At 41.5% G+C, this 23940-nt stretch overlaps 1 protein-coding gene across 2 annotated transcripts in view; it reads left to right on the top strand.

Moving 5' to 3' along the window:
* The first annotated feature begins 144 nt into the window (after positions 1 to 144).
* Positions 145 to 23940, top strand: part of DRD3 (dopamine receptor D3) — a 37330-nt gene continuing 13534 nt past the window's right edge. For both annotated transcript variants that reach the window (XM_006905475.2, XM_006905474.1), the window contains exons 1-3: positions 145 to 539; positions 7181 to 7485; positions 17367 to 17479. In XM_006905475.2, the coding sequence (XP_006905537.1) occupies positions 7216 to 7485; positions 17367 to 17479 (383 nt within the window). In that variant the 5' untranslated portion in view covers positions 145 to 539; positions 7181 to 7215. The remainder of the gene's footprint in view (positions 540 to 7180; positions 7486 to 17366; positions 17480 to 23940) is intronic.

Below are 23940 nucleotides of genomic sequence, written 5' to 3'. Positions count from 1 at the left end.
AAGCCACCAAAAGCTGGGATGGCAATTAAACTGAGAAAGATGAAGAAATTAAAGCATAGAAGCAAAGACAGTAAGAAAGTGGGATTTAAAAGAGCACTGAGATGAAAATACACATATGCTGAAAAGCATAGCACGGAGCAAATAGATAGAGGCACAGAGAGAAGAGTAGAGCAAGGCAGAAAACGAATCTTTCATCTGCCTACTGAATCTCTTTTTCAGCACCAAGGACAGAGCCTCTAAAGTCTGCCCCAAGAAACGTTCAGTTTAGGGTCCCTCCCAAATCCTGTAGAGATAACGGATGCATTCGAAAGCAACTATGAAACATGCAGTAAGGTCTAATAGGGAAGCTGGAAGAGCAGCACACAAGTGATTTCACCTTAGAGGCAAAAATGGGTGATATTCTTTCTGTTCATTTCCAGTTTCTGTGTCTTGGCAAAGGCAAAGTTTGCTTTGCTTGGGCATGTCTGCTGTCAGTAAATGGCTACAGGAGCTGAGGTGCTAAACTTCACAGTCTCCAGAAATCAGAAGAAAATTTCAAGGTAAGTAATTTTTCGTTTCATTTTTTACTTTAATACAGTGTTTTCCTGGAAGGTTATTTAATCAGTTTGGGGTTCTGTGGTTCTCTAAGAATATGCATTAAAACTCTGTACCTTCTCTAATTTAAAACCTGAACCCCTGAGGAAACTGTTTTCACTTTTTCCTTATTTTGGGGACAGTAAAAATCTGTTCACCTTTTTTCCCAAAAAATTAGATAATCATGAGCTCCAGAAGCATTATCAAGGCAGAATTAAAAGATGGAAAATAAAAAAGCTGTTACTATTCCTGGGGTTTGTATGGAGGCTGATTGTATTTCTCTTAAGGATTTTCCTTAATTGTAAGGGTCTGTTATTTTAAACTCCCCCAATTCAGCACCCTGGTAATCCAGGGCTGAGGGTTTGGAGAGACACTGTTCTCAATGGTCTATGTAAAGCCAGGCTGTTTCCAAGTCGGAATTCAATTATTCCCAACAGAGATATGCAGTACTTGAGATGATGCTTGTGTATGTTTTCTTTAATGATGGCATATGATTTTGAAGGTATTGTTGTCGTTTAATTGTGGGATTTTCATTACTTACTGTACCTTATTGGGTCAATGGAAGTTGTTGCAATTAGGTATTTGTTCTAGTTCATGCATTTAGTTTAATCAAATACTGTTGATATGCATGCACAAATAATAATGCAGCAATAACAAAGTGAAACTTGGATTCTAAACTCATTCTGAATACCTGTTTGCCCTTTATAGGTGAAGCCCTTTGCTTATTGGTACTAAATTGTCAATAAGATGTCTGTCCTTGGATAAGAGTGAAGAATCGGTGCTTGACAGAGCATTGGTTGGATCTCTTATAGCCAAAGATAAGCAGATACAATATGAGAAAGAGTCCTACTCAGACACTTGTTTTTAGCTTAACATTTTGTTAACATTATAGCTGAACATTTTCAAGAGTCTGCATGGTTAGCAGTGAGCAGAGTTTCGAACAAGGAAAATACTGACAGTATCCAAATGAATGCCTAGTATTAAAACATCTACACAGAAGGCTTCTTATTATGAAATATAAATTAAAGCAAATAGCAAATAGATTTTACCTAATATTAAATGCAATTCTTAATGCATTGAAGTTTGTCATCAATTAATATTTTCTCACTGATTGACTGATCCATTGAGTTCCCCATTTGATCTCTGATTAGAATGATAGGATGCTCAGTCCTTAGAGGTTGTGATGAAAAGTGGGGATGCTCTGCTTTACTGAGCAGGTTTAATTAGGGAAAAAAGTATACTACCTTATCTATGCAATCGCAGTAACCGGCTATAGTTTTTCCCTGTAAACTTGCCAACCATGTACATATACCCAAATATATAAATGTCATGTATTTCAATGCATTTGTGAATCTTCATTAGGAAAACAAACTAAACAGCAATTCTCAAGAATAAAGTGCCATAGAAATGCTAAAGACCACCTCTAATAATAATGACAATGTAACTCCCACTGTTTCTATGTGCAGTGTGCACCTGCATTGAGTTCACTGAGTTTGGTCAGGTGATGTGCACAAGATACTCTGAAAAGAGAAGGTTTTAAAATTAGTCCTCACTTCAGGTTTGTCTCCTTCACTTCAACAGTAGAATAATTAAGAACATGAACTCTGAAAACAGACAGATTTTGGGTTGAATCAGCTCCATCATTTACTGGTGTACGACCTCAGAAAGATACTTAACCTTTCTGTTACTTTCTTCACCTGCAAAAATGGAGATAATAACAGTACTTACTTCCTTTATCAGGCCATTGTGGGGTTTAAATAAGATAATATTTATAAATGTATCTTTAATAATTAACTTTTAAGGCAATGTAGCAAGTCTGCATTGAAGCCAAGAACCAGAAAAGCTCTGGAAACTAGAGATCAGGATGTAATTGAGTAAAAGATTAGAGACAGCAAAGAGGTCTGTAATACAAGTGATTTGGCCATGGAACTCTGCTATCAAGGTATTGTGTTCTGGGTTTAGGAAAAACCATTTCTACCTGGAAATAACTGTCACATCAACTGTACTTCCAGCATAGACACATTAAATAAAGTGCAAGTTTTGGAATTAGGGAGGCCCAAGATCAAAACTGGGCTCATATAACCCCCTACACATTGTGTGATCTTGAAAAAGTTACTGAATCTCTATCTGTCTCAGTTTTATGATCTATAAAAGGAGGATATTATTATCTACCTTCAGGGCTGCTATAATATTAAAATGAGATAATATATGTAAAATACTAGTGTTTGGCGCACAGTTGCAGCCAGAAGAGGTAGTGACTATTGTTTTCAGAAGGAAGTCGAGGACTAGAGGTGTTTGAGAGAGGCGATTGTGGGGTTTTTTAAATTTAACTCAATATCCTTAAGGACAGAGTGAAAATAATTACAACCCTGTAAATCTTAATGAGTATCTTCCTAACAAGTTCAGTGGGAATCTGGTATAGAACCAGGTGCCAAAGAGGCACCCCACAAGTGTTCCAAGCAAACTATAGTCAGAACAGAGGGATTGAATATCGGCAAAGGAGGACACATGTCATAGCTGATGGGAGCCTGACCACTCTCTGTCCCTCTGCTTTTTAAAACAGATTATGTCTTCATTCTAGGAGATGCTAAATGAACTATAAAGACCAAGATAAGTCAATACTTTATAAGAAATCCAAGGGCTCATTAAAATTTGTGAGTAGTGTTATATGTAATAAATCTTTAAAAAGTAAGACCAGCAGTAATCTTCTAGTCCTTGCATTCTCTACTTCTCGATTTTTCCTTCTCATCCACTCTTAACCACTAACACTCTTTGCTGAGGGCATCAGTAAATCTCCTAACTTCCAAGTCCGCAGCTGTACTTTATTTGACCCCTTTACCTATTCCCACTCTCCTTTTAACAATAAAAGCTGCAATATTTCAAGTGCTTCATACCAGACATTATGTTAGAGCCATGATTCTTAATGGGAAAAGCAACTTTGCCCCACAAGAGACATTCAACAATGTCTGGAGACATTTTTGGTTATCATAACTCGGGGGAAGGGGAGTGAGGCTGGCACCTCGTAGACAGATGCCAGGAATACTGCTAATCATCCTACTTCAAGGCACAGGACAGCCCCCATACAAACACAAAGAATTATCTAGCCAAATTGTCAATAGTTCCAAGCCTTCACATATATAATTTTATTTAATCATCGCAATAACCCTGTGGATTGGATATGATTATTCTTATTTTGTTGATGAGGAAACCAGGCTATTATTATAAATTACTTAGAGTGATTATTAAGTTAATGAATTATCCAGTCTCTTTGCTCCTCCTACCTGAGACCAGTTTACTATCTGTTAGCTTATCTATCAGAGAGAAAAGGAGAGAAAGAAGAAAGCCCAGCCCAGCACTGTGTTATATAAGCAATGTTGGTTGAAAAAAAAAATCTAAGGAGGGAGGAAGTTGAAAGAACTAGCTGAGAGGTGAGGAGCAATCTAGCATCATACTCATTTTCTGCTTTCATCTCCCACACCCACAATTCATCAAGAACTGCTGGACAAACAAGACTTACCCCCACCTGCGGCTATAAATAATCTAAGACCAGAGACGCTAAAGTGCAAAATAAATGAATAAATAAATCAGAAATCCCTGCAATTATAATTCCAACATCAGGCTCAAAATCGACTTTCAGAGTTGAAGATTTCCCTTCGTATAATTAGTCATTGACATTCGGCTGTACTATTTTTAATTAGCTGTCAAACCTCAGCAGAGTAAAACGTCCAGCAGGATAGTAACAAACATCCCAAGGTTTTTTGCTTCCCTCTTACCTGATAAGTAAGATTAGCCAACTACAGACCAACAGAAAGGAGTGATTTCCAGCCACTGCTTTCCGAGGTGGCCCAATTGCAGAAGGAAAGTCTTTCCGAGCCTGAGCCTGTCTCAGAGGTGAAAATATCCTTGAACAATCAGAAAGCATTGTATTTTTCCAAAAGCTCTTGGCAGCAGCAATGCTATCTCTGGGGTAGCGGCTGCCCTTCTCCGAATAATGAGGAAATTATAATTATTATCAAAAATTATTATCATCCTTTAAAATATATTGAGTGCAAACAGTGTGCCAAGATAAAGAACAATTTTTTTAAGCAATTCTCTGAATTCAGTTTGTCGGTCACCCCTAATAATCATTTGTTCATTGTAACACTTACACATTCCAGGCTGAAATATTTCAAAATGAGTTACAAAATGACAGCCATGATTAGGCCAATCTCCTAATCAAAGGAGAGCTACAGATATTAGGAGAGCAAATCCTGGCCACCAAGCCCGCCTCTACCTCTGCCAGGACCTGGAACAAGAGTTCCCATGGAGGCTTAAATACTCTATGTCTAAATATTTTGGTCATAACCAACAAACAATTGAATAAAATGTTTAATCCTCCTGCCTTGACAAGTATATCTTCCTAACGATCTGAAAGGCCAGGTTTGAATATAGCATTCCTGGGCTCTTAAGAGTTTTATACAAGATGTGAGAGGGTAGGAGAAGCTAACCCCCAACCCCCATCCTGTCCCAAGGACTCTGTCTTCTTCTCTCCTCACCTCAGGCTACACCCAAGCTATTCATCTGAGTTCCCCAAAGAGTTACCACTTGAGCCCAGGGGCCCCACATATACATGGCACAGTCTACGCCACAGTGACAGATACAGAATAATATAAGTGCTGCCCTAGAAACAGGCTCCAAGCAGTTTAGGCCAAGAATTCTGTGATCTTGGTACCGAGAATATGTTCTAAAATGGAAGTGTGGACTCTTGGTGGACCTGCTCCTTGGTGCTATGGGACGGCATGACCTCATCCTGTAGGAAGGATATGACAAAATAGGGGTCTGGAGTAGGACCCTCTAAAGCCAGAGCACAGGGCCAGAGTCATAGGTTATGGAACGCCATACTGGTGTCATGGGGCAGCTGATGGGCTCTGATGACTTTCCCACTCTATGTCCAAAGTCTCCACAATTAGAGGATTGGCTCTTCCCAGTGGGATAGCGGCATGACAGTTGTTATGGCTTTCAGATGCCAAAGAGAGTGTTGGGAGAATTAGAAGGCCTGCGTGTTAGTTCTGCCACTAATAAGCTGTGTGACTTAATGCAGTGGTCCCTAACCATTTTGGCACCAGGGACCAGTGCTCCTATGACACTCTAATGCCTGATAATCTGAGGTGGAGCTGAGGCGGTGATGCTAGCACTGGGAAGTGGCTGCAAATACAGATTAAGCTTTGCTCGCTCACCCACCACTCACCTCCTGCTATGCAGCCAGATTCCTAACAGGCCATTGACCTGTGACCTGTGCCAGTCCATGGCCCAGGAGTTGGAGACCCCTGACTTACAGCATATCACTCATCTCTCCAGGTCTTAATTTTCCTGTTTGAAAAGTGAGAGCACTGGACTAGGTCAGAGGATGAAAATGGGTGGTGCATGGGTCATTGGCCTATGGATGTCGGATTTAGGGGAGAAGGGACTTGATAGGGCTTCAACATTTCTCTAATTGGTAACCAATCTTTAAAAATTAGAAGGTCGAAAGTTAAATTCCACATATTCCATATATTTAGGATTTTCCCTAAATATAAAAACCACTGTATTGCCTCTAGACTCTATTACTATCCAGATTTTCTCCTATAATCCAGTCTCCCAACCCCACCATTCCTTATGTAAGACACAAGAGAGAGAAGAATGAGAGATTGAGGAAGTGAAGAGAGACAGAAGGAGGTAGGGGGAAAGCAAATTGGATGGGAGGGAGGAAACAAAGATAAGTAGGTGGGAAGCTAAGAAGAATAGACCAAAAAGAAAAAGAAAAAGAGCCAACACTCATATAGCTTTCTAGGTGTCAGCTATGGCTTTCAGTGTTTTACATACATAATAACTCATTTAATCCTCACAAAAATGAGTTCTATCATTTCTCCTCATTTTACATAGAAGGAAAATGAAGCTCAGAAAAGTGAAGTAATATGCCAAAGATCCCAGAGTTAGGTAGAGGTAGAGCTGGGATTCTAATTCTGCAATGGCTCCCCATCTTACTCAGAGTCCAAATGAGATTCTTTCAACAGCCCCGCACAACCTCTCAACCTCACACCCTTCCACTCTGCCCCTGCCTCACTTGGCTCCAGCCACACTAGCTTCCCTGCTGTGTCTTCCACATGCAGCCATGCCTGTCTTTGTAATCACTATTCCTTCTGCTTGGACAACCCTCCTCCAAATATCTGCACAGTTGGCTTCCTCGGGTCATTCAGGTCTTAATACAATTGTCACCTCCTCTATGAGGGCTTCCTGATTACCCTAATTGAAATTTTTACTCAGACACCCTACTCACATATACAATCCTCACCCTCTCTTTAACCTCTTCCCTGATTTACTGTTCTCCAAAATATATGCCATAATCAAACATACTACGTGTTTTATTTATCTTGTTCATTACTCTTCTCCTCCAGAATGGAGGCTTTAAGAGGGCAGGGATTTTTATTATCCCTTTTGCTCGTTGCTGTATTTTCAGTGCTTAGAACAGTGCTTGGCATATAGGAAGTGTTCAATAAATATTTGTTGAAGCAATAAATTAAAATATGCATGCAAGCAGCCCAGCTTCAAAGAGTCTGATTTTACCAATGTTATTTTCTTGTCCTCCCAGGAAACCCATTGGAGCCACCCCTCTCCTTCTGGGCTATGGCGCCTCTGAGTCAGCTGAGTGGCCACATCAATGCCACCTGTGGGGCAGACAACACCACAGGTGCCAGATGGGCCCGTCCACATGCTTATTATGCCCTCTCCTACTGTGCGCTCATCCTGGTCATCATCTTCGGCAATAGTCTGGTATGTGTGGCTGTGCTGAGGGAACGGGCCCTACAGACCACCACCAACTACCTGGTGGTGAGCCTGGCTGTGGCGGACCTGCTAGTGGCCACCTTGGTGATGCCCTGGGTGGTGTACCTGGAGGTAAGTGAGCCCAGGTTGGGGCTTCCCATGTGACCGTGCTTGTCCTTGTCTTTTCTGATAGTCTGATCTTCTGCGCTCAAAATGCTCCCTACTGTGACAAGAACTTGGGAAAGGAAAGAGAGCTTTTGTCATTCTCTCTTCCTTAAGGAAACCGAAGGTCTTGAGAGCAGCCATTATCTGTATCACTTGCCTACATCAGAACCAGGGAGCTGGAAATGATTCTGTTCCCAGGTCTCCAGTATCCAGGTGACCAGACTTGAGTGATGGGACTCGTCCTAAAAATGAGCAGTTGTACTCTCTCTGCCAGGCATGTCTCAAAGATGTGAGGGCTTGGGGCAGGCAGTCCAATGGGCATCTTCATCAGTGTTTCAATGTACATGGAAATGAGAATGTGCAGGAGGGATGAGGGACAAGGCTGAGGGTGGGGAGGGCAAAAGGAATTATAGGAAAAAAATTAAGGAGATAAAAAGAGAGAAAGAATAGTCTACAAATAGATCAGACTACTTTTGATGGTTCAGTTGCCCTCAGACTAGCTCTTTCCTCCTGGAGAACCAGCTCTTCACAAACTGTAGAGGAATAGACCAAACCTTCAAATTTATAGTTTTGATGTTTCCATTAATAGTATAGAACCGTCACCAGTCAGATAATGCAGCAGACCCTGGAGACTTCTTTTGGAGAGAAACATTTCTTAAATTTGTATGTGTTTTCATTTGAAAGTGCAAAGCAGAGTCAGGAGATGATCAAGACAAAACATCCATTTGCTAACAAAGAAATCTGGGTGCCTATATCTGCTCAAAAAAAAAGATATTCTTACCAGAAAACATGCAATTTACTAAGGAGTTTTTTAAAGACGTCTTAATATGCTATTAATATTTCTCCTCTGCAGTGTTATCATTCTAAGGAAGTATCCAATGAAGGATCAAAATGATGCTATGATTAAGAGAAATTAAAATTCATCAAATTAATATCTCAGTTAATATTAATAGTGAAGATGACAGTTAATTAAGTATGACATATCACAGGAGAGCAAAACCCTCGAACATAGACTGCTTAGGCTATTTCCCATATTAAAGAATGACTGGGAACTAAAATTAGACTTATGATCTCAATGGGGAGAAATAAAAGAAAGAAATCAAGAAAATAAAAAAGGAAAGAAAAAGAAGAAAAGCGACTATGACTATTGGGATAAGAGAATACTCAGAGAAAAAAAATATGCATTTATTCTTCCCAGTTAGGATAATCCTGATGGCAAAGGGTCCTATAATTATCCTGACTTTCCTGTCAACCTGATTAGGCTGAGACATTCTTGAATTCAGAGGCTATGTTTTTGTCCTTTTTATCCTATAGTCCAAACATGCTACCTGGCACATAATATGTGCTAAATAAATATTTGATATATGAGTGATTAAATGAATCTGTTCTGCAATGTGTGCATTAGATGGGCAATTCCTGCTTATATCATTTGCTGCTGTATCTATTGTGACAATGAACTATTTTAACATTCAATAATAATGAGACTAAAAGGGAGTTAAAAGCATGTGATATTTCTGTTCAAGAGTGAGGCAGACTTTAGGTGCTAGAACCCAGTATGGATTAGTCAATGATTCATAACACCTCCACCACCACCACCCCCCCTCCAAAATGTTTCTGTCTATCCCTATACATTACAAGAATTCTTAAGTCTTCCAGGAAGATGAATGTCAGAAAAAAAAATGCAGGAAGAGGACTTTCAATCTAATAAGCATTTTAATTGCCTCTGAAATAAAACCAGGCTTTTCACATCTGTAACAAAGCCACCTGGAAGATTGCTTCCAGGACTCTGGATGGACTACATTAGAAAATCTCTGGAGATATTGTTATAGGGAATGAACGTTGTAACTTCTTAACTTTAGACACATGGCAGCCCCTTCTTGCCACACCTGTCAAAATAAATGATGCCCCCATCCTACCACTAAGCATAGAAGAACAACTGAGTCTGCAGAGGGCCAGCATGAAATCTTGCCAAAGGCTCAATGGGCCCTCTGCAGGTTGGATCTACAGGTTTTTCCCTGTGAGAAAAATTCTGATGGAACTCTTGGTTTCCCTTCATAAAATGAATATGCCCTCTGTCCAATGGGTTATTTGGTGTAGGCACTCAACAATCAAGAGCATGGTCAAATAAGTCTACAATCATATAAAGAAGATTAGGGGAAACAGAGACATCTCTCCATTGAGAAATAGGCTTTGGGGCCTCTTTTTGGTCCTTCTCACTTGCTTCAAGGCTCTAGACAATGCAATTTAATATCTCCATATCACTTTCTCCAACAGTCCACTCAGTAAAAGATAGAATATGACTTAAAGTAACCATCAGTAACAGATGACCAGTTAAGATGTTAGAAAGTTCTAGTCCAAAGGATCATGACTCGCTATCCCACCTCAGTTTATACTTTTCTTAGTCTTAAATACCTGCCTGCTTTCTGTGGACCTCAGAAGCAGATGGTATGCCTTAATGAGAGAAAACAGCACTTTGAGCCCCTATAGGGACTGTGAATATATAAACCCATGTGTTTCAGAGAAGAGCAAAGCGTACTCTCGCTGACTTCTAACGATGGCACAGTTTAGTGGCTGGTCTAGTAATTGCATAATTATACCTAAGAGCTCCCTTGGAAAGAGAAAAGGATGCAGTATTGACCACAGAGATTGCTGTAGGCTTGAGGGTCCCCAAGAGAATAGGACAGAAATGAGAAGAACACCATGTGGGAGGCCAAATTAGCTGCCAAATTCACAGCTTCTTATGGTTTTATTTGAATAGATTCATTTTTTTTTTTTTTTGACGAGAATACTGGCTCATATTGACCAGATACCTTCCTATGAAGGAAAATTGACTCATTTTGTCAGACACCAGAATGTATGAGTTGGTAATGTTTGGGCTGGGCTGTAAATATTAGAAAATTTGACTGACTGTGGCTTAAATGAATAGAAGTTACTTTTCTCACCTAACCAGAATCTTGGAGGAAGGTAATTGTTGGTGTTGGTTCAGCTGCTCCATGGTGTCATTGAGAACTAGATTGTTCTATCCTTCATGCTCACCATCCTTGGCAAGCTGGCTTACTTCCTCATGCTGCTCACAGGATAGCTGCCATATCCCCGGCATCATGGCTGCATTTCAAAATAGGATGAGTGAGAACAGCAGAGAAAGGGAAAAGAAGCCCTTTTCCTGGAGCAGCTTAAAGCATCTCCCTAAGGGACTTCAGTTATGGCCAAAACTGGAGCATAAAGTCACTTTTTGCTGCAAGGGAGGAAAGAAAATAAAAGGTAAAAATGTGGATTTTATTAAAAAAAGAATATGTGGGGGTGAGGAATTGCTGTGAGGTAGGCAATAAAATGTCACATACCATCATGCTTCTGCTGGAATTCACTGCGATGAATGTCATTCTAATACAGAGTCGTGCTATAAGAAAGACACAGAACTGGGAGTCAGAAGATGTGGGAATTAAGTGAATAAAATGGAGATGACAACTACACTTCCCCTATTCCATAAGGTTGATGTTAGGCTCAACAGTCATCAGTGGAGGAAGTATTTTAATAACTAAAAAGTGTAATCTATAAATATCTATAAATATCTCAGACACCTTAACTTGTAAGTAAAAGAAAACTTAGCTCCAATTGACTTGAACAATAAACAGAATAAAACAATGAAGTTCTCATACCAGGAATTTTAAAGTCTTGTGGTTAGGAAGACTACAGGCACAACTGGAAAAGGGGTCCAGCTCTATTTCTTTACAATTCTCTCAGCTGTCTTCTTCCTTATGTTGGCTTATCCACAGGTAAAGGGTAAGCTATAGTCTTCACATATGCACATTACACCACTCACAGCAAGAGAGAAAATTTGTCCTAGAATTTCTAGTAGAAGTGTCAAGGTATACTTTGATCGGACTGGTTTGTGGGACATGATTTTCTCTGAACTAATCACTGAATACAAGAGTTGGTTTAGCATAGGTTATGTATTCCTTCTGTGGAATGTATCGACTGCTCAGGAATCTCATAGATTCCCAGTAGAATCCAAAGACTTGGAAAGAGGGAAGGGGACAGTCAGAAAGTATGCACCACAGTGGTTTTCATTGATACCATTCTCATCATTAAGGAGCATGGGCTTGGGCGGTATATAAAGGGGAATGAGCAGGGGTCAGTTACTAACGCCCATCAGTTTTCTCTGTCCCCAGGCCTAGCAGAGTAGTCTTGATAAAAAACCATGCAGGTGACCTCAGAGTAGTTATATTCCAGAGTGCCGTTGGCCTGGCTGTCTCTTTAATTCTATTTGCAGCATTTTCTCAAAAACTCTTTTCTATGTCATACCAAATAGTTCTATCTCAGATTCTCTCTCGAGTTTTTAATTTCCTGCTTTAGAAGCTATAGTCTGTTTGGAGCTCCCTCTCCAAGCACAACCATCCCATTTTGTTCCACTCGGTTAAGCATCTTTTGTGATGTTTAATGCACTTATATCAAGGCAGAAAGGCAAAATAAGCAGCCAGAAGAACATTTGGAATACTGAACTCAGAGTACTTGGGTCTCAGTATGGACAGGAAATAAAATTCGAGGGTTAAGTAATGTAGACAAGCAAAAAAGAGCAGGATGGTTTCAGGTAGGAAAACTCACTGCAGAGAGAGTGATCCAGGTCAGATAGGGATGACAGGAAAAAGCAGCACTGTTTTGAGAGAGAGGAGCTTTGGGCCTTGTAATGATGCTAATCATCAGAAATAAAGGAAATTCTGCATTTTAAATAGGCTCCTCCATGATTCTTATGCACCTAAACTTTGAGCAATTCTGAAGTAAATCTTCATTACAAGAAGCTGCCTGTTCGAAATACAGACTGTTGGGTCTACCTCATTTCTAACAAACTGGAATTTCCAGAGGTGGCCTTGGAAGTGTCTAATAATTGTAACCAGCCTCCCACCTCCCACCCTTCTCACACCCCGTGATTTGTGCAGCCAGTTAGCTATCTGCTACAAATTGACATTTAGGAACCACTAATCTGTAAAAACCCCGTTTCACAGATGAGGAGTTGGAATTCAGAGACGTGAACCCCCAGAAATCCCCTCTTAAAAAAAATTCTAAATATGACAAACCAAAACGAAATAAAGAGGCTAATTAGAGCAGTAATTCCATCTTTACCCCCTGACTATCTCCCAAAACAACTAAAAATCCATCCGTTAGGGCAAGAATTCTTAATCTGGGGAGTCCACCAACTTGGAGGTAAATAAAATTACTTATTTTCACTAAGCTGAAATTTAGCACTTCCATCAACTATGAACGTAGGTATCAACCCACAGCAGGAGGAATCCTTAGTGTCACCAGTAAAATCACAGATATTTATACTTTCAAATCACATTATTGTTGTTGCAGACACCTTGAAATACCATTTACACTCATTGGTACTTTGAAATTACAGGAATTTTGAACCTGCCAATAGGTCTTATCATTTAATGCATTATTAAAGAGACACATATATTTAAAGTACTTGGTAACTGTATTTCAATATAATTGGTATTCTTTGCAATCGTCGCATTTTATTGTATGCACTCAAACACATTCTTCTGAGAAGGAGATGACGACGCTAAAGGGATCCATGGAACAAAAAGTGCTTAAAGGAGCCCTGCTTTAGGATGATCATCTCTGAAGCTGATTTCATGTCCCCCACGCCCACCAGACCAGCATTTCCCAAACCTCTCAGGAAATAGAAATCACTGGAGGGACTTATTCTAAGTATAACCTGAATATCATTTTGTTTAACAAGAGCCTCAGGTGATTTGGGAAATGCTGCCTTATAATCTGTAAATTTGGGAAATGCTGCTGTAGGCTGTGGCTGGTGAAAATCAATAGCCAACTTCTGTACCTGAAGACACTTTCTTGCTTACTCCCACCTTCCCTATCGCCAAAGGGAATTAGTTATATTCATTAGCAAGTAAGAGTAACACCACCTGGCTGCTGTATGATTCTGAAGTGAGTTGTTCATTAGAATTTAGGAGAAAGGTAGAATCGTGTCTCTAAAGAGCCTTAAATCAATCACATTTTGGGTTTGGTTTTTTTTTTTCTTTTTTTTCCTGCTTTAATTGCAAAAATCACTTTACCTTTCATGTTCTCCCAACACTTTCTACTTATCTCACTGTCAGCACTTATCACATTGTATTATCGTTATTTTCTTAGTGCCTCTCTCCTGGGCCCTCAATTCGCCCACACACATTCACAGATTACTCCCCTAAACATGCACACGCCATATTCTGAGTCCCTTGGGACAAAAACAGGTTTAATTCATTTCACTAACTGTCCCAAGCAAAGTATCGGGCCTATAATGGGCACTCAATCAATATGGGGTATACAGCTGGATGGATGGACAAACACCAAGTCTTCTCCCTCCTGTGTTATTAGAATGGAATTAAATTGTACACTTCACAGAAGTGAGTGTTAAGGTGCTGACTTTTGAGAGGCAAAATAGAGTTTTAGACTCCAGCCCTTCTACTAGCTATATGTCCTCAGGCAAATTACTCAACCCCCTCTTGGTCTCCATTTTGTTATCCATAGACTGGAAATACTATTTATCTCATTGGGTTGCTGTGAAATAATATGTGAAAGTTACATGTTCTCAGACCTTTGCAGCTCTTTATTCATCACTTACTATTATTTTCTTGGTGTGGAAAACTCCAGTAAAAAAAAAAAAAAAAAGTATTTCCATTACACATCCCACCAATTAGAGACTCATTTTAATGAGTAAGCTCTGGGGAAGGCTAAGTGATGGCACCTCAGTGGGAATTACTTTAATCAGCTAATCAGATTGTTTTCTTCTTGTCACTTAGCTGAGATCAAGGAGAGAAATTTTGATGGCAGAATTGGAAAAGGGAGGAGTAGATAGCCAGAATGGGGTGGCACAGTGGCGGCCTGGAAGCCAGAGGACAGCTTGAGGGCTTTGGCCCTTGTGAACTAAAGAAACAGGGTAGCAAAGAAATCTGCTATGTGTGTACTTTCACTCGGCCCCCAAATCAGCAGCCACCACAGTTTTTTGCACAGCTTTTTGCAACTCTGATATAGAGGCGATCAGAAGCAGGGTGTCTCATTCCATAGAAGGGAGATGATTCAGTCTGTCACACGAAAATTTTTGATGAGTACATGGTCTTCTCCTTTCCCCTTGTGTTCACCCATTTCCCTCCCTTTCCAATAACTGCCCCCTCCTCACTTGATACTTCCATATTTCAGGGCATGGAACAACCTACATTCAGATGCCCTGGCTGCCTCAGACAAGGTGCCAAGCCTCTCCAAGCTTTAGTCTCTTTCTCCGTGACACAGGTGACAGTAGTCCTCTCTCATAGGACCATAATTGGCAATGGACGCCACGTATATAAAGTGCTTTGCAGAACATCAAAACTTAGTAAGCATTCAATAAATGCTAGCTATTAGTATAAATACAGATTGTTTCAGAGACTATTTATTCTTTCAGAATAGATTTGCATGCTGAGCACTGCTCTAGGAGCTGGGGATGCAGCAGCAAACAAGTATAAGTCCCTGCTCCTACAGAGTTGATTAAGTAACAATCATTTAATTTCCTATCAAGTAAGTGTATAATTTGTCCTCAAAAATCTGTAAGAGCACATAAGGTAAAAAGCGAATTCAGTTTTCAGAATCTAAAGTTTCAAAGCTATAGAAAAAGCTATAGAAATTCCTGGAATGGGTCCTATGGGTCAGTGACCCGCATAGAGTAAGTTCTCAATAAATGTTAGATTGTATTAACAATACTAGAATCTCATGATGTTCTCTAATTATTTTATTTAAGAATGTCTTGCTTTTCCAGTAAACTTATAAGTTCTTTGAGGACAGGGCCTGAAGTGCATATTTAAAGCTTCTTAAAACACATAACATGCACTGAGTATTAGAAGCTCCACAACTACTTACTTTACGAATGATTGAATGAATGAATGAACACCCATCAAGAACTAGAGTTTGCTGTTGTTTCAACTACTCTCTCTCATCTGCTTTGCACCCCCAAGACACATGCAAACAGGCACTCACAATTTTGGGAAAAGGGTGGTTTTTCCCCAATTTAAGATGTAGTATGCAAAATTCAACTTCTTGCAAGAAGCTTTTATTGTCCTAGGAAATGAGCAAAACTATCTTTTACTCTCCTGGCTCCCTTAAATCATTGTGTTATTATTACTACATATCACCCTTTTTAAAAGCTTTTCATTCTCAAAAATCGTATAAATTCATATTAGGCCTTTATTTACTTAGAGCCAAATGGTTGGACTTAGAGAAAGTAAACCCACAACGAAATGAACGAAAGTGATAACTGCTTAGCTAGTTTGAACTTTTTATTGTTGCTTTTTTCTTTCCTTGTTGCTTTTAATCAAAATATCTTTGGTCAGAGTTTCTCAAAATAGAGATGACCAAATATAGTGATAAAAACAAATGCTAAAAAGGAAATAAATCCACGGGGAAAGAAGTTAATAGGTAAGGGGATGGGTTGAGAGCCTTTCAGGACCTTGCTTTAGTGGGATAAAATAGGAATGAACATTAAAGTGACCTGGTCATATAACAAGATTCTTGGATGAGAAAAACTAGACAGAGGAACAGCACCATCTTTAAGCACTATTGTTTCAACAATGTCTCTTTTTGCCCCGAGAAGTTCAGAAGGCAACTGCACCTATTTATCACTCTCCCTTCCTCTTAATTAGCCATTGGGCCTGCCCAAAAGGGACACCAGCTACTGCCAGGGACAAAAAAGCCTCAAAGGTTTATGCTTGAAAACCATGGTCCCCAAGAACCTCCACAAGCAGGATGCTGGCAAATGAACAAAAGCCTTGGGGCCCAAGAATGGCATTTGTAGACATTCTAAAAGTGGTAGTCTCCCTGACACATCTCTCTAGGTTAGGTAAAAAAAAAAAAAAAATTAATAAAATAGAAATATGTGAGAATATAAATTAAATTATTTAAATTCCTGACTTTTTATAAGTGTTACTGGGAGGAAGTTGTGGAGCTTGAAACATGAGTGTAAATGCATGAGGTCGGAACCATCTTCACTGATTCTGCGAGTGATGAGAGGATTTGGGCCCCTTTCCAGTGCCCTGGACCCAGACTTTCTCCCCATCTCTTAGTGATTGCGACCTGGGTGTCGCAGGCGGGCACACTGGCACAGACTTAACTTACATAGATTCTTAGTATTATTGTTCCAGGATGTTTCCAAGCTCTAAAACCAGAAGCCAGATAGATTTTCATTGTGGAGGTAAGTTTTATGAAACACATGTTCTCGGCTTATTTCCTGGGTACATGGTGAGCTCTCTACTGGATGAGGGGCTTCAGAGAGGCAGTTTTGGCACAGTTCACACATCTGGAAGTCACCCAAGATCATTCAGTACCAGCTGTGCATCTATAGGCATACTACTTAACCACAGAGATCTTTAGTTGCCTCCTGAGTTTGAACTAGATCAGTGATTCTCAAACCTTGGTGTGTTGGCAGGGAAGCGGGGCAAGGGAAGTGGAGAGTTTATTTTAAAATGAAGATTCATGGGCCCCAGATCCAGAGATACTGACTCAATAAGTCTAGGGAGGGGTTCAGAATCTTTATCTTTAATGAGCACCCCATTGTGGAGCACACTTTGGAAGCACTGAACTAATCGATTTGGAAGGCCACTTCTAGTGCTAACGTTCTAACATTCTTTGAATTTGCCATTTCTTGGGTGACCAATCTTGGGCTGCCTTGCACTCTCCTTGATGTCCATCTGCCTTTGGTAACGATGATGTACCAACAGGAAGGGCATTTCAGCATCTTTAGGGGAGCAGCCTAGGGAATGCAGTAGAATTGATGAGTTGCTGTCCCTTTGTTGGGGAATACTAACATCCTTGTCTCTGATGCCCAGGTAACAGGCGGAGTCTGGAATTTCAGCCGCATTTGCTGTGATGTTTTCGTCACCCTGGATGTCATGATGTGTACAGCCAGCATCCTGAATCTCTGTGCCATCAGTATCGACAGGTCAGGATTCCCTTTCCTGACTTAGGAGAGTGGCAGCCTTAGATCGGGTGGGGAAGCCGCTTCGGCTATATTTGAGACACAGGCTTTGCATTTGAGGGCACTGGGGTCACTGCAAAGTAGAACTTACCACTGGGATATTTTCTTTCTTCTTTTTATTTTAAACTATGGCTTGTGAGTGAGAAAGAAATCCCTGTGGCAGGAGAGAAATAATCATCCAAAAGCTTTTCTAGCCTTCCCTTTCCCCCCGAGTCACTAAAAATGATTTTGGTTTTGCTCTTCCACCACTGTGGCTTTTCGAGGGGGTGGAGGGGACAAGAATGAAAGGTGAGCTGAATTGGGTCTGGAAGAAAATTTCCTGTTACAACTTTGTTTGTTTTTGGTAAAAGGGGGGAGGAAGAGAGTCTTTGTGTGATTTCTGGATATTTATTACATAAATATGTTATTTACAGAAGTAACAGACAGCATCTGGTTTATTATATCTATACTCATCCTACCTCCTTATCACCTGTGAATCCTCCTGCTATGCCTATTACAGAGCCTTGAACAAAGAATATTAATATTCAGTGGTCCTTACCTGAGGGTAGCCAATGTTTATACTACTAATATGCACCTCCAGAAAGGACTTGAGAGAATGGGAGATCAGCCTTGCAGGAGAGAACAAAGAACTGTATAATGAGAGTTTCCAAGAGAGGTCTGGGACAGCCCCCTCCTAGCCTCCTAGTTCTTGAACCTACTCTCCACCTCCTTGAGAGTGTGCTTATACATTCTACCCACACATATTCATACATGGGGCTGATGGGTGAGGCTGTGCAGTTTGCACCTTACACAACGGTGTGGGAACGCAATTCAGCCAGTGCTTCTTTGCCAAGACTTGAGTCAGCTAGGAGAGGGCCCCTTTTTCTAATTTGCACAAGAGCACTATTTTGCTGGCAGCAGCCATGCTTAGCACACACTTCTACTTTCCCCACTTCAGACACAACCAACAAGAGTAGACCTTGAATTGGCTTCTGTCTCATACAGGAAAATTCCCAGAATGCATAGCCCTTGCCTACCTAAAACCTGAAGGGACGAGCCACGTATGCCTTAGACCCCAGTGGAAAAGGATGCTTCCATCTTGGCCTCTATTTCTGCGCGAACAAATCCTCACCCAACCTCACATTGGAGCCTCCTCCCAAGTCTAGGAATAAAAATCGGCCTTGGGAAAGCTGTCTCCATTATCCTTCACAGCAGTTTGTGGTACACAGCATTAAATTCTGTTCATGTGATGCCAAATAACTGGTCAATTCATTAAAAATGCAGTCATTCATGAAGACCTTTGGTCTTCACACAATGCTAGTCACCAGCCTGACAAACTTGACCAAATGGATTCAGCATTTTTTGGTCATGAAGCCCTGGTCTGTAATAGCAGGGTACTAAGAGATAGGAAAGAAAAAGAAATGACGAAAGGGTTTTTGAAAGCAAGTAGTACTATTGTCATTAGATTCTTCGGCGTAGTTCTGGATGCCTAAAAATTGGATTAATGCCACCTTTTCTTTTTGAAAAAGCAGCGTGGGTGAACACAAGGCCCCATCCCCTTGGCTCCTTGCCTCCGCAGCAGTCCAGCCCCCTCCAACCACATCCTGGGTCAGAACTAACTTAGGGAGAGGGCTGAGAAAGAGTGAGAGGGGGAGGACATGTTTCGAGCAGTGAGAATTTGAGTCCTCCTCGAGGAGCCCGGGAATAATGCAACCAAATTCATTCACTGGGGAGTTCTTTAAGTGGCTCTCAAATGGCACCCATCACACAGGCAAGCCTCCGCGTCTTCGCGTCTTCGCAGGAGCACAATAGGTACCAGATGAGTCACAGGCACCTTGGAGTTTTAGTTTGCATCTAAATAAGCACTTTATATCTGCAAAGGACTTTCCAGTCATTTGCAAGAAGCTTTCTCCTTCAATAATTCCATGAGGGGAGTCCACAGAACTAAAGATTTATTGAGCCCGCTGTCTGACAACATGAAGAGTGGTGAAAAGCAGCCCTCACAGAGCTCTGGGGCTCATTAAACCCAGGCGGGAGTTAAGCTCAGGCCCTCCCAGCCAGCCCAGCCTTTCTTCTGCCCCATGACCAGCTTCCTCAAGTGGCACCCTCATCAGTTCCTACAAGTACACCTCCCACCCTGGTACAAGGCTGTAGGTGGAGGTCAAATTCTGCGAGGATCCTGAGACCTTCAGTAGAGTGACAAGCCCAAAAACCTCAGTCACAGAATTAGGAGTTAAGAGGATCATGTAGTTTAACTCCTTTGTGCAGAAATGTTAACATGCTTGCAGGGGGTCCTGCGGCTTCTTATGCAGGTCTGGGACTAGAAGCTGAGTGCCCCAACTCCTCTGCCAGTACTCTGCCTGTTCCAATATCTGGACTTTACATTGGTGGAGGTGGAGATAGGGTACCCAGGGAGGGGCCTCTGGCCATGCCAGCAGCCCAGCTCTTTAGGTGCTATTTCCCTGGAGTAAACAAGACACAGTTCCTATGTCTTTAATACCCCCAGCTACCTGCACGCTCATCCTAACTTGCCTGACTCTGAAAGCAACAACTATAAAAATAGCTACTATTTATTTAGCATGTACTACGTGCCAGGCATTAAGGGCTTTTTATTATTGCTAACCCTCACGACACCCCAGCAAGGGAGCTGTATTATCCCCATTTTCCAAATAAAGATGCTGAGGCTAGACTGTATAGGTAAGCAGTCACTTGTTCATATCACTCAGCTGGTACGTGCAGGAGTGAAATTTAGTCAGCCTCTTTCTGTTCCCCACACTGACTTCTGCAGAGGTGCTTAGCCACACTGGAACCACACTGTCTGCCTGAAAATCCTGGGTCAACCACTTAATCACAATATAACCTTGGGCAAGTCAATTAACCTCTCTGGGCCTCAGTTTTCTTATCTGTTTAGTGGCAATGATAGCAAAAAGATTGTTTTGAGGATTAAATGAATTAATATCTATAAAGCTTCATGCAGTTGACTGGCACATAGAAAATGCTTTATCTGGTTTGATAAATGTAATGTTCCCGGATAATCAGGAATTAGGGTCAGATAGTCATAAATTTACTGATATGAATAATTCCAGATCCCTTGAGCTAGCACAATAATAATGACAATTATAATAATTCTATTTTTTAATGTTTAACATGTACCAGGCATTGTGCTAAAAAACAAACAAACAAACAAACAAACACCTTCACAGAGCTACCCTCGTTCACTATTCATAACAGCCCTATGGAGCTGAATCATTATCCCCATCATACAGACAAGGAAGATGAGTCTGAGAACGCCAACTCTCTGGCCCACGGGCAAACAGTTAAGTGAAAGAACTGGGAATCGGGTGCTAGTTAGTCTGTTTCCAACGCCCACAGACTTCGCCTTGCGCATTGCCGGTGTTCTTGGCCACACTAGAAAGGACCCAGAGAGCTAGGAGCTCAAACACAAGGGGAGAGGGCCTGACGAGGGAGCGACAGGGGCAGCTCTAGGCTGTGGAACCCCGCGGTGAGCGCAGCAAGCCACACGTTCAAAGGAAGCCCTGGGCTAGGCTCCAGCTCCAATCCAAACCCAGCTCTGCCCGTGCCTAGGGTCTGTCATCTGCGATCGATTTGGCAGGAGATCAGAGTTCGGGTGCTTGGGTGGGAATTCAGGGTCCTTACAATGCTCCAGGAACCAGGAGGCCGAGCGATGCCTCCCTGCATCCCACAAGGCCTGGAGAGCCCCCAGGTGAGCAATGAACTTCTCACCCCCGACGAGCTGGCAGAGTTTTTGCTGCATTATGGTGCCCTCCGATGGCTAATTCCGGAACAGCCTTTATATCTCAGCACTTCTGGCCGGCTTCCTGGCGGAAAAACCCTGGAGGCAAGTTTCGGGGCCTCATTTATTCTAAATGTTTAATTGTGATGAAAAAATAATTAGAAAAAAATGTAAAGTAACAGTAGTAAATATAGTCTCATCTCTTACTTCTTACACAAGCTAACAAGAAGTTTTGACACAAGTTTTCCCTAAAGTAACCCTTCTCAAACTTGGCTAATCATAAGATATACTTGCTTGTTAAAAATATGCATTTCTGGGTTTCACTCCAGATGCACTTAATCAAAATATCCAGGTGTGTGGCCTGAGAATATGTACTTTACCAGGACCCCCAGGCAAGTAATAGAATCAAGTTACTAGGGGAAACTCAGCTCCAAGCATCCACAGTGCTCTCAAAGTAAAAACCACCCTTCACAGCACCTTTCCTCAGGAAGCTCTTGTCCCACAAGGCCTCAGAGACTCATCAATGCCCATGAGAGGGAGTGGGGCACCCAGGAGAGACACTGGCCTCCAAAGTGAGAGACCTGGCTCTGCCACGACCGACTGCCAGATCTTAGGTTCATCAAGTAACCTCTCTATGTCTCTTGATTCCTCTTTTATAAAATGAAGCCAGGGTTCTCTACACTTTCTGGCTTATTGAATTAACAAGAGCCTCCAAGGAGCTGCTGAACATTAAAGCATATTTAGGAAAGTAAGCAATTCTCAGTAGTGTGCTTAGAGCCAGCTGGTGATGGCTAGAGAAAGCTAACTGGCAAAATTTTAAGAATTTTTTGAGCCAGTTATTAAACCTTTTGGTGTAGCTTGAAACGGGCAATGGTGAGAGTATTTATACCATGGAAATTACCAAATGGTACAAATGAGAGTTTTTTCACCTAGAGAGCCAGTTATTAGCCATTTAGCAGCACACCACTGAGTGTATGGGATGGTCTGGCTTTTTTACATCAAAGGACATTATATAAATGGAAGCCTGGGTCCAACTGCATGTCTAAACTGGAGGAAGTGGGTCATACCTTTCCTTCTCAATCTTCAACAGCTGTTCAGCCACAACGGCTACCTGACTCAGAGCTCAGTCTCTCTCCAAGGTCCCTCAGGGATTGCTACTAAGGATCTGGCCCTGGTAGGCATATTTGACTTGAATCCACAGCTCACTGTCCCAGCAGAGTCTGAAGTCCTGAGGAGAGTGAGAGGCCTGGAGAAATGCCAGGTGCTACTTGCCCTGCTCCTTCATTGCCAAGTTAGGGGTTCAAAGGAAGATTTGCAATGTATGTACATCAGAAGGTCACTGGGTTGTCATGGGCCTTCCTTAGCGTTGGTCATAGACTCTTAATATGACCTTATTAAATAAGGGCCTCTATTTCTCCCTTTTGAGAAAGAAGCCACCTCTGTCACATATCATGGTGCCAAGGTCAAATCTTGCAAATCTGCCTCCATTTCAACCATCAGAGCTGACTCTCAAACTGCTCTTTGGGAATACAAATGTGAATATATGAACTTAGGCCAGACGCATAAGAGGCAGATGATTCAGACAGGGTTGGCACATACAAGAGGAGCAGCAGGGAGCGCTGTGCCAGCCCCTCCAACCCAGGGTCTTCCCTTCCCTTCTTCAGCCCCAAGCCTTGACGTGCATAGAGGGGCTAAGAAGGCTCCTGCTCTGAATCTGACCTCCAGGTTCCCTGGACACAGAAAACAAAGAAAAATTGAGCGTATATAGACCCAGCTTTACATGTCAAACCTCTTGAGCTTGGCTAAGATTAGAATTATTCTCTTATGAGGAAGGAAGCCTTCAAGATCCATGAAGCAATCAATCAATAGCTTCTTACTTCTTGCTTTGTACAAGGACCTATGGGGAATACCAAGGCTATAAGATAATTTGAGCTATCAAGTAACTTAAATCATATGGGGACTATCTCTCTCCAGACATGAGGCGAGTTCAATAATGAGGCGAGACAACCGCATGCAGAAGAGCAAGGCGATTGATTGGAGTAGAAATGTTATGTATTCAGAGTCAGAGTTCTCTATAAGATGAAGGACTGGGAAGGTTGCCGGAGAGCTGATCTGGGATTAAGGGAGGGCAAGAATGAGCCCTTTTTTACTCAGGGGAAAAAAAGGGATAACGGATTGAACAAAGACACCAGTCTCTTCTGCTGTTGTGGAACAAATGATCACAAGTGTAATGGCTTAAATTTAACCCATTTTTTATCTCACAGTTTCTGTAGATCAGAAGTCTGTGCACACTGCAGGTAGGTTCTCTGCTCAGGGTCTCAAAAGGCTGAAATCAAAAGGTGTAGGCTGGGTTTTGTTCTCATCTGGAACTCGGAGTCCTCTTTAAAACTCATTCAGGAATAGAATTCAGTTCCTTGCAGTTGTAGGTTTGAGTCCCCACTTCCTTGGTGATTGTCAAGCAGGGGCTATTCTCAGCTCCTATAGGCCTTTTGTTATTTCCTGTCAAATGACCTTTTCCAAAGCATGACAGCTTTCTTCTGCATGGCTCACAGGGTAATCTCTCATGCTTTGAATCTCTCTGAATTAAGGAAGGGCCCAGTCTTTTTTAAGGACTTACCTGGTTAGGTCAGGCACACTGAAGATAATCTCCCTTCCGATTAACTCAGTCTCTTGGTTAGTAATCTAATCACAG

The sequence above is a fragment of the Pteropus alecto genome, unplaced genomic scaffold (assembly GCF_000325575.1).
Source record: "Pteropus alecto unplaced genomic scaffold, ASM32557v1 scaffold270, whole genome shotgun sequence".
Taxonomy (NCBI): Eukaryota; Metazoa; Chordata; class Mammalia; order Chiroptera; family Pteropodidae; genus Pteropus; species Pteropus alecto.
Note: the sequence above shows the minus strand (reverse complement) of the source record. Positions and strands in the feature narration are given on the sequence as shown.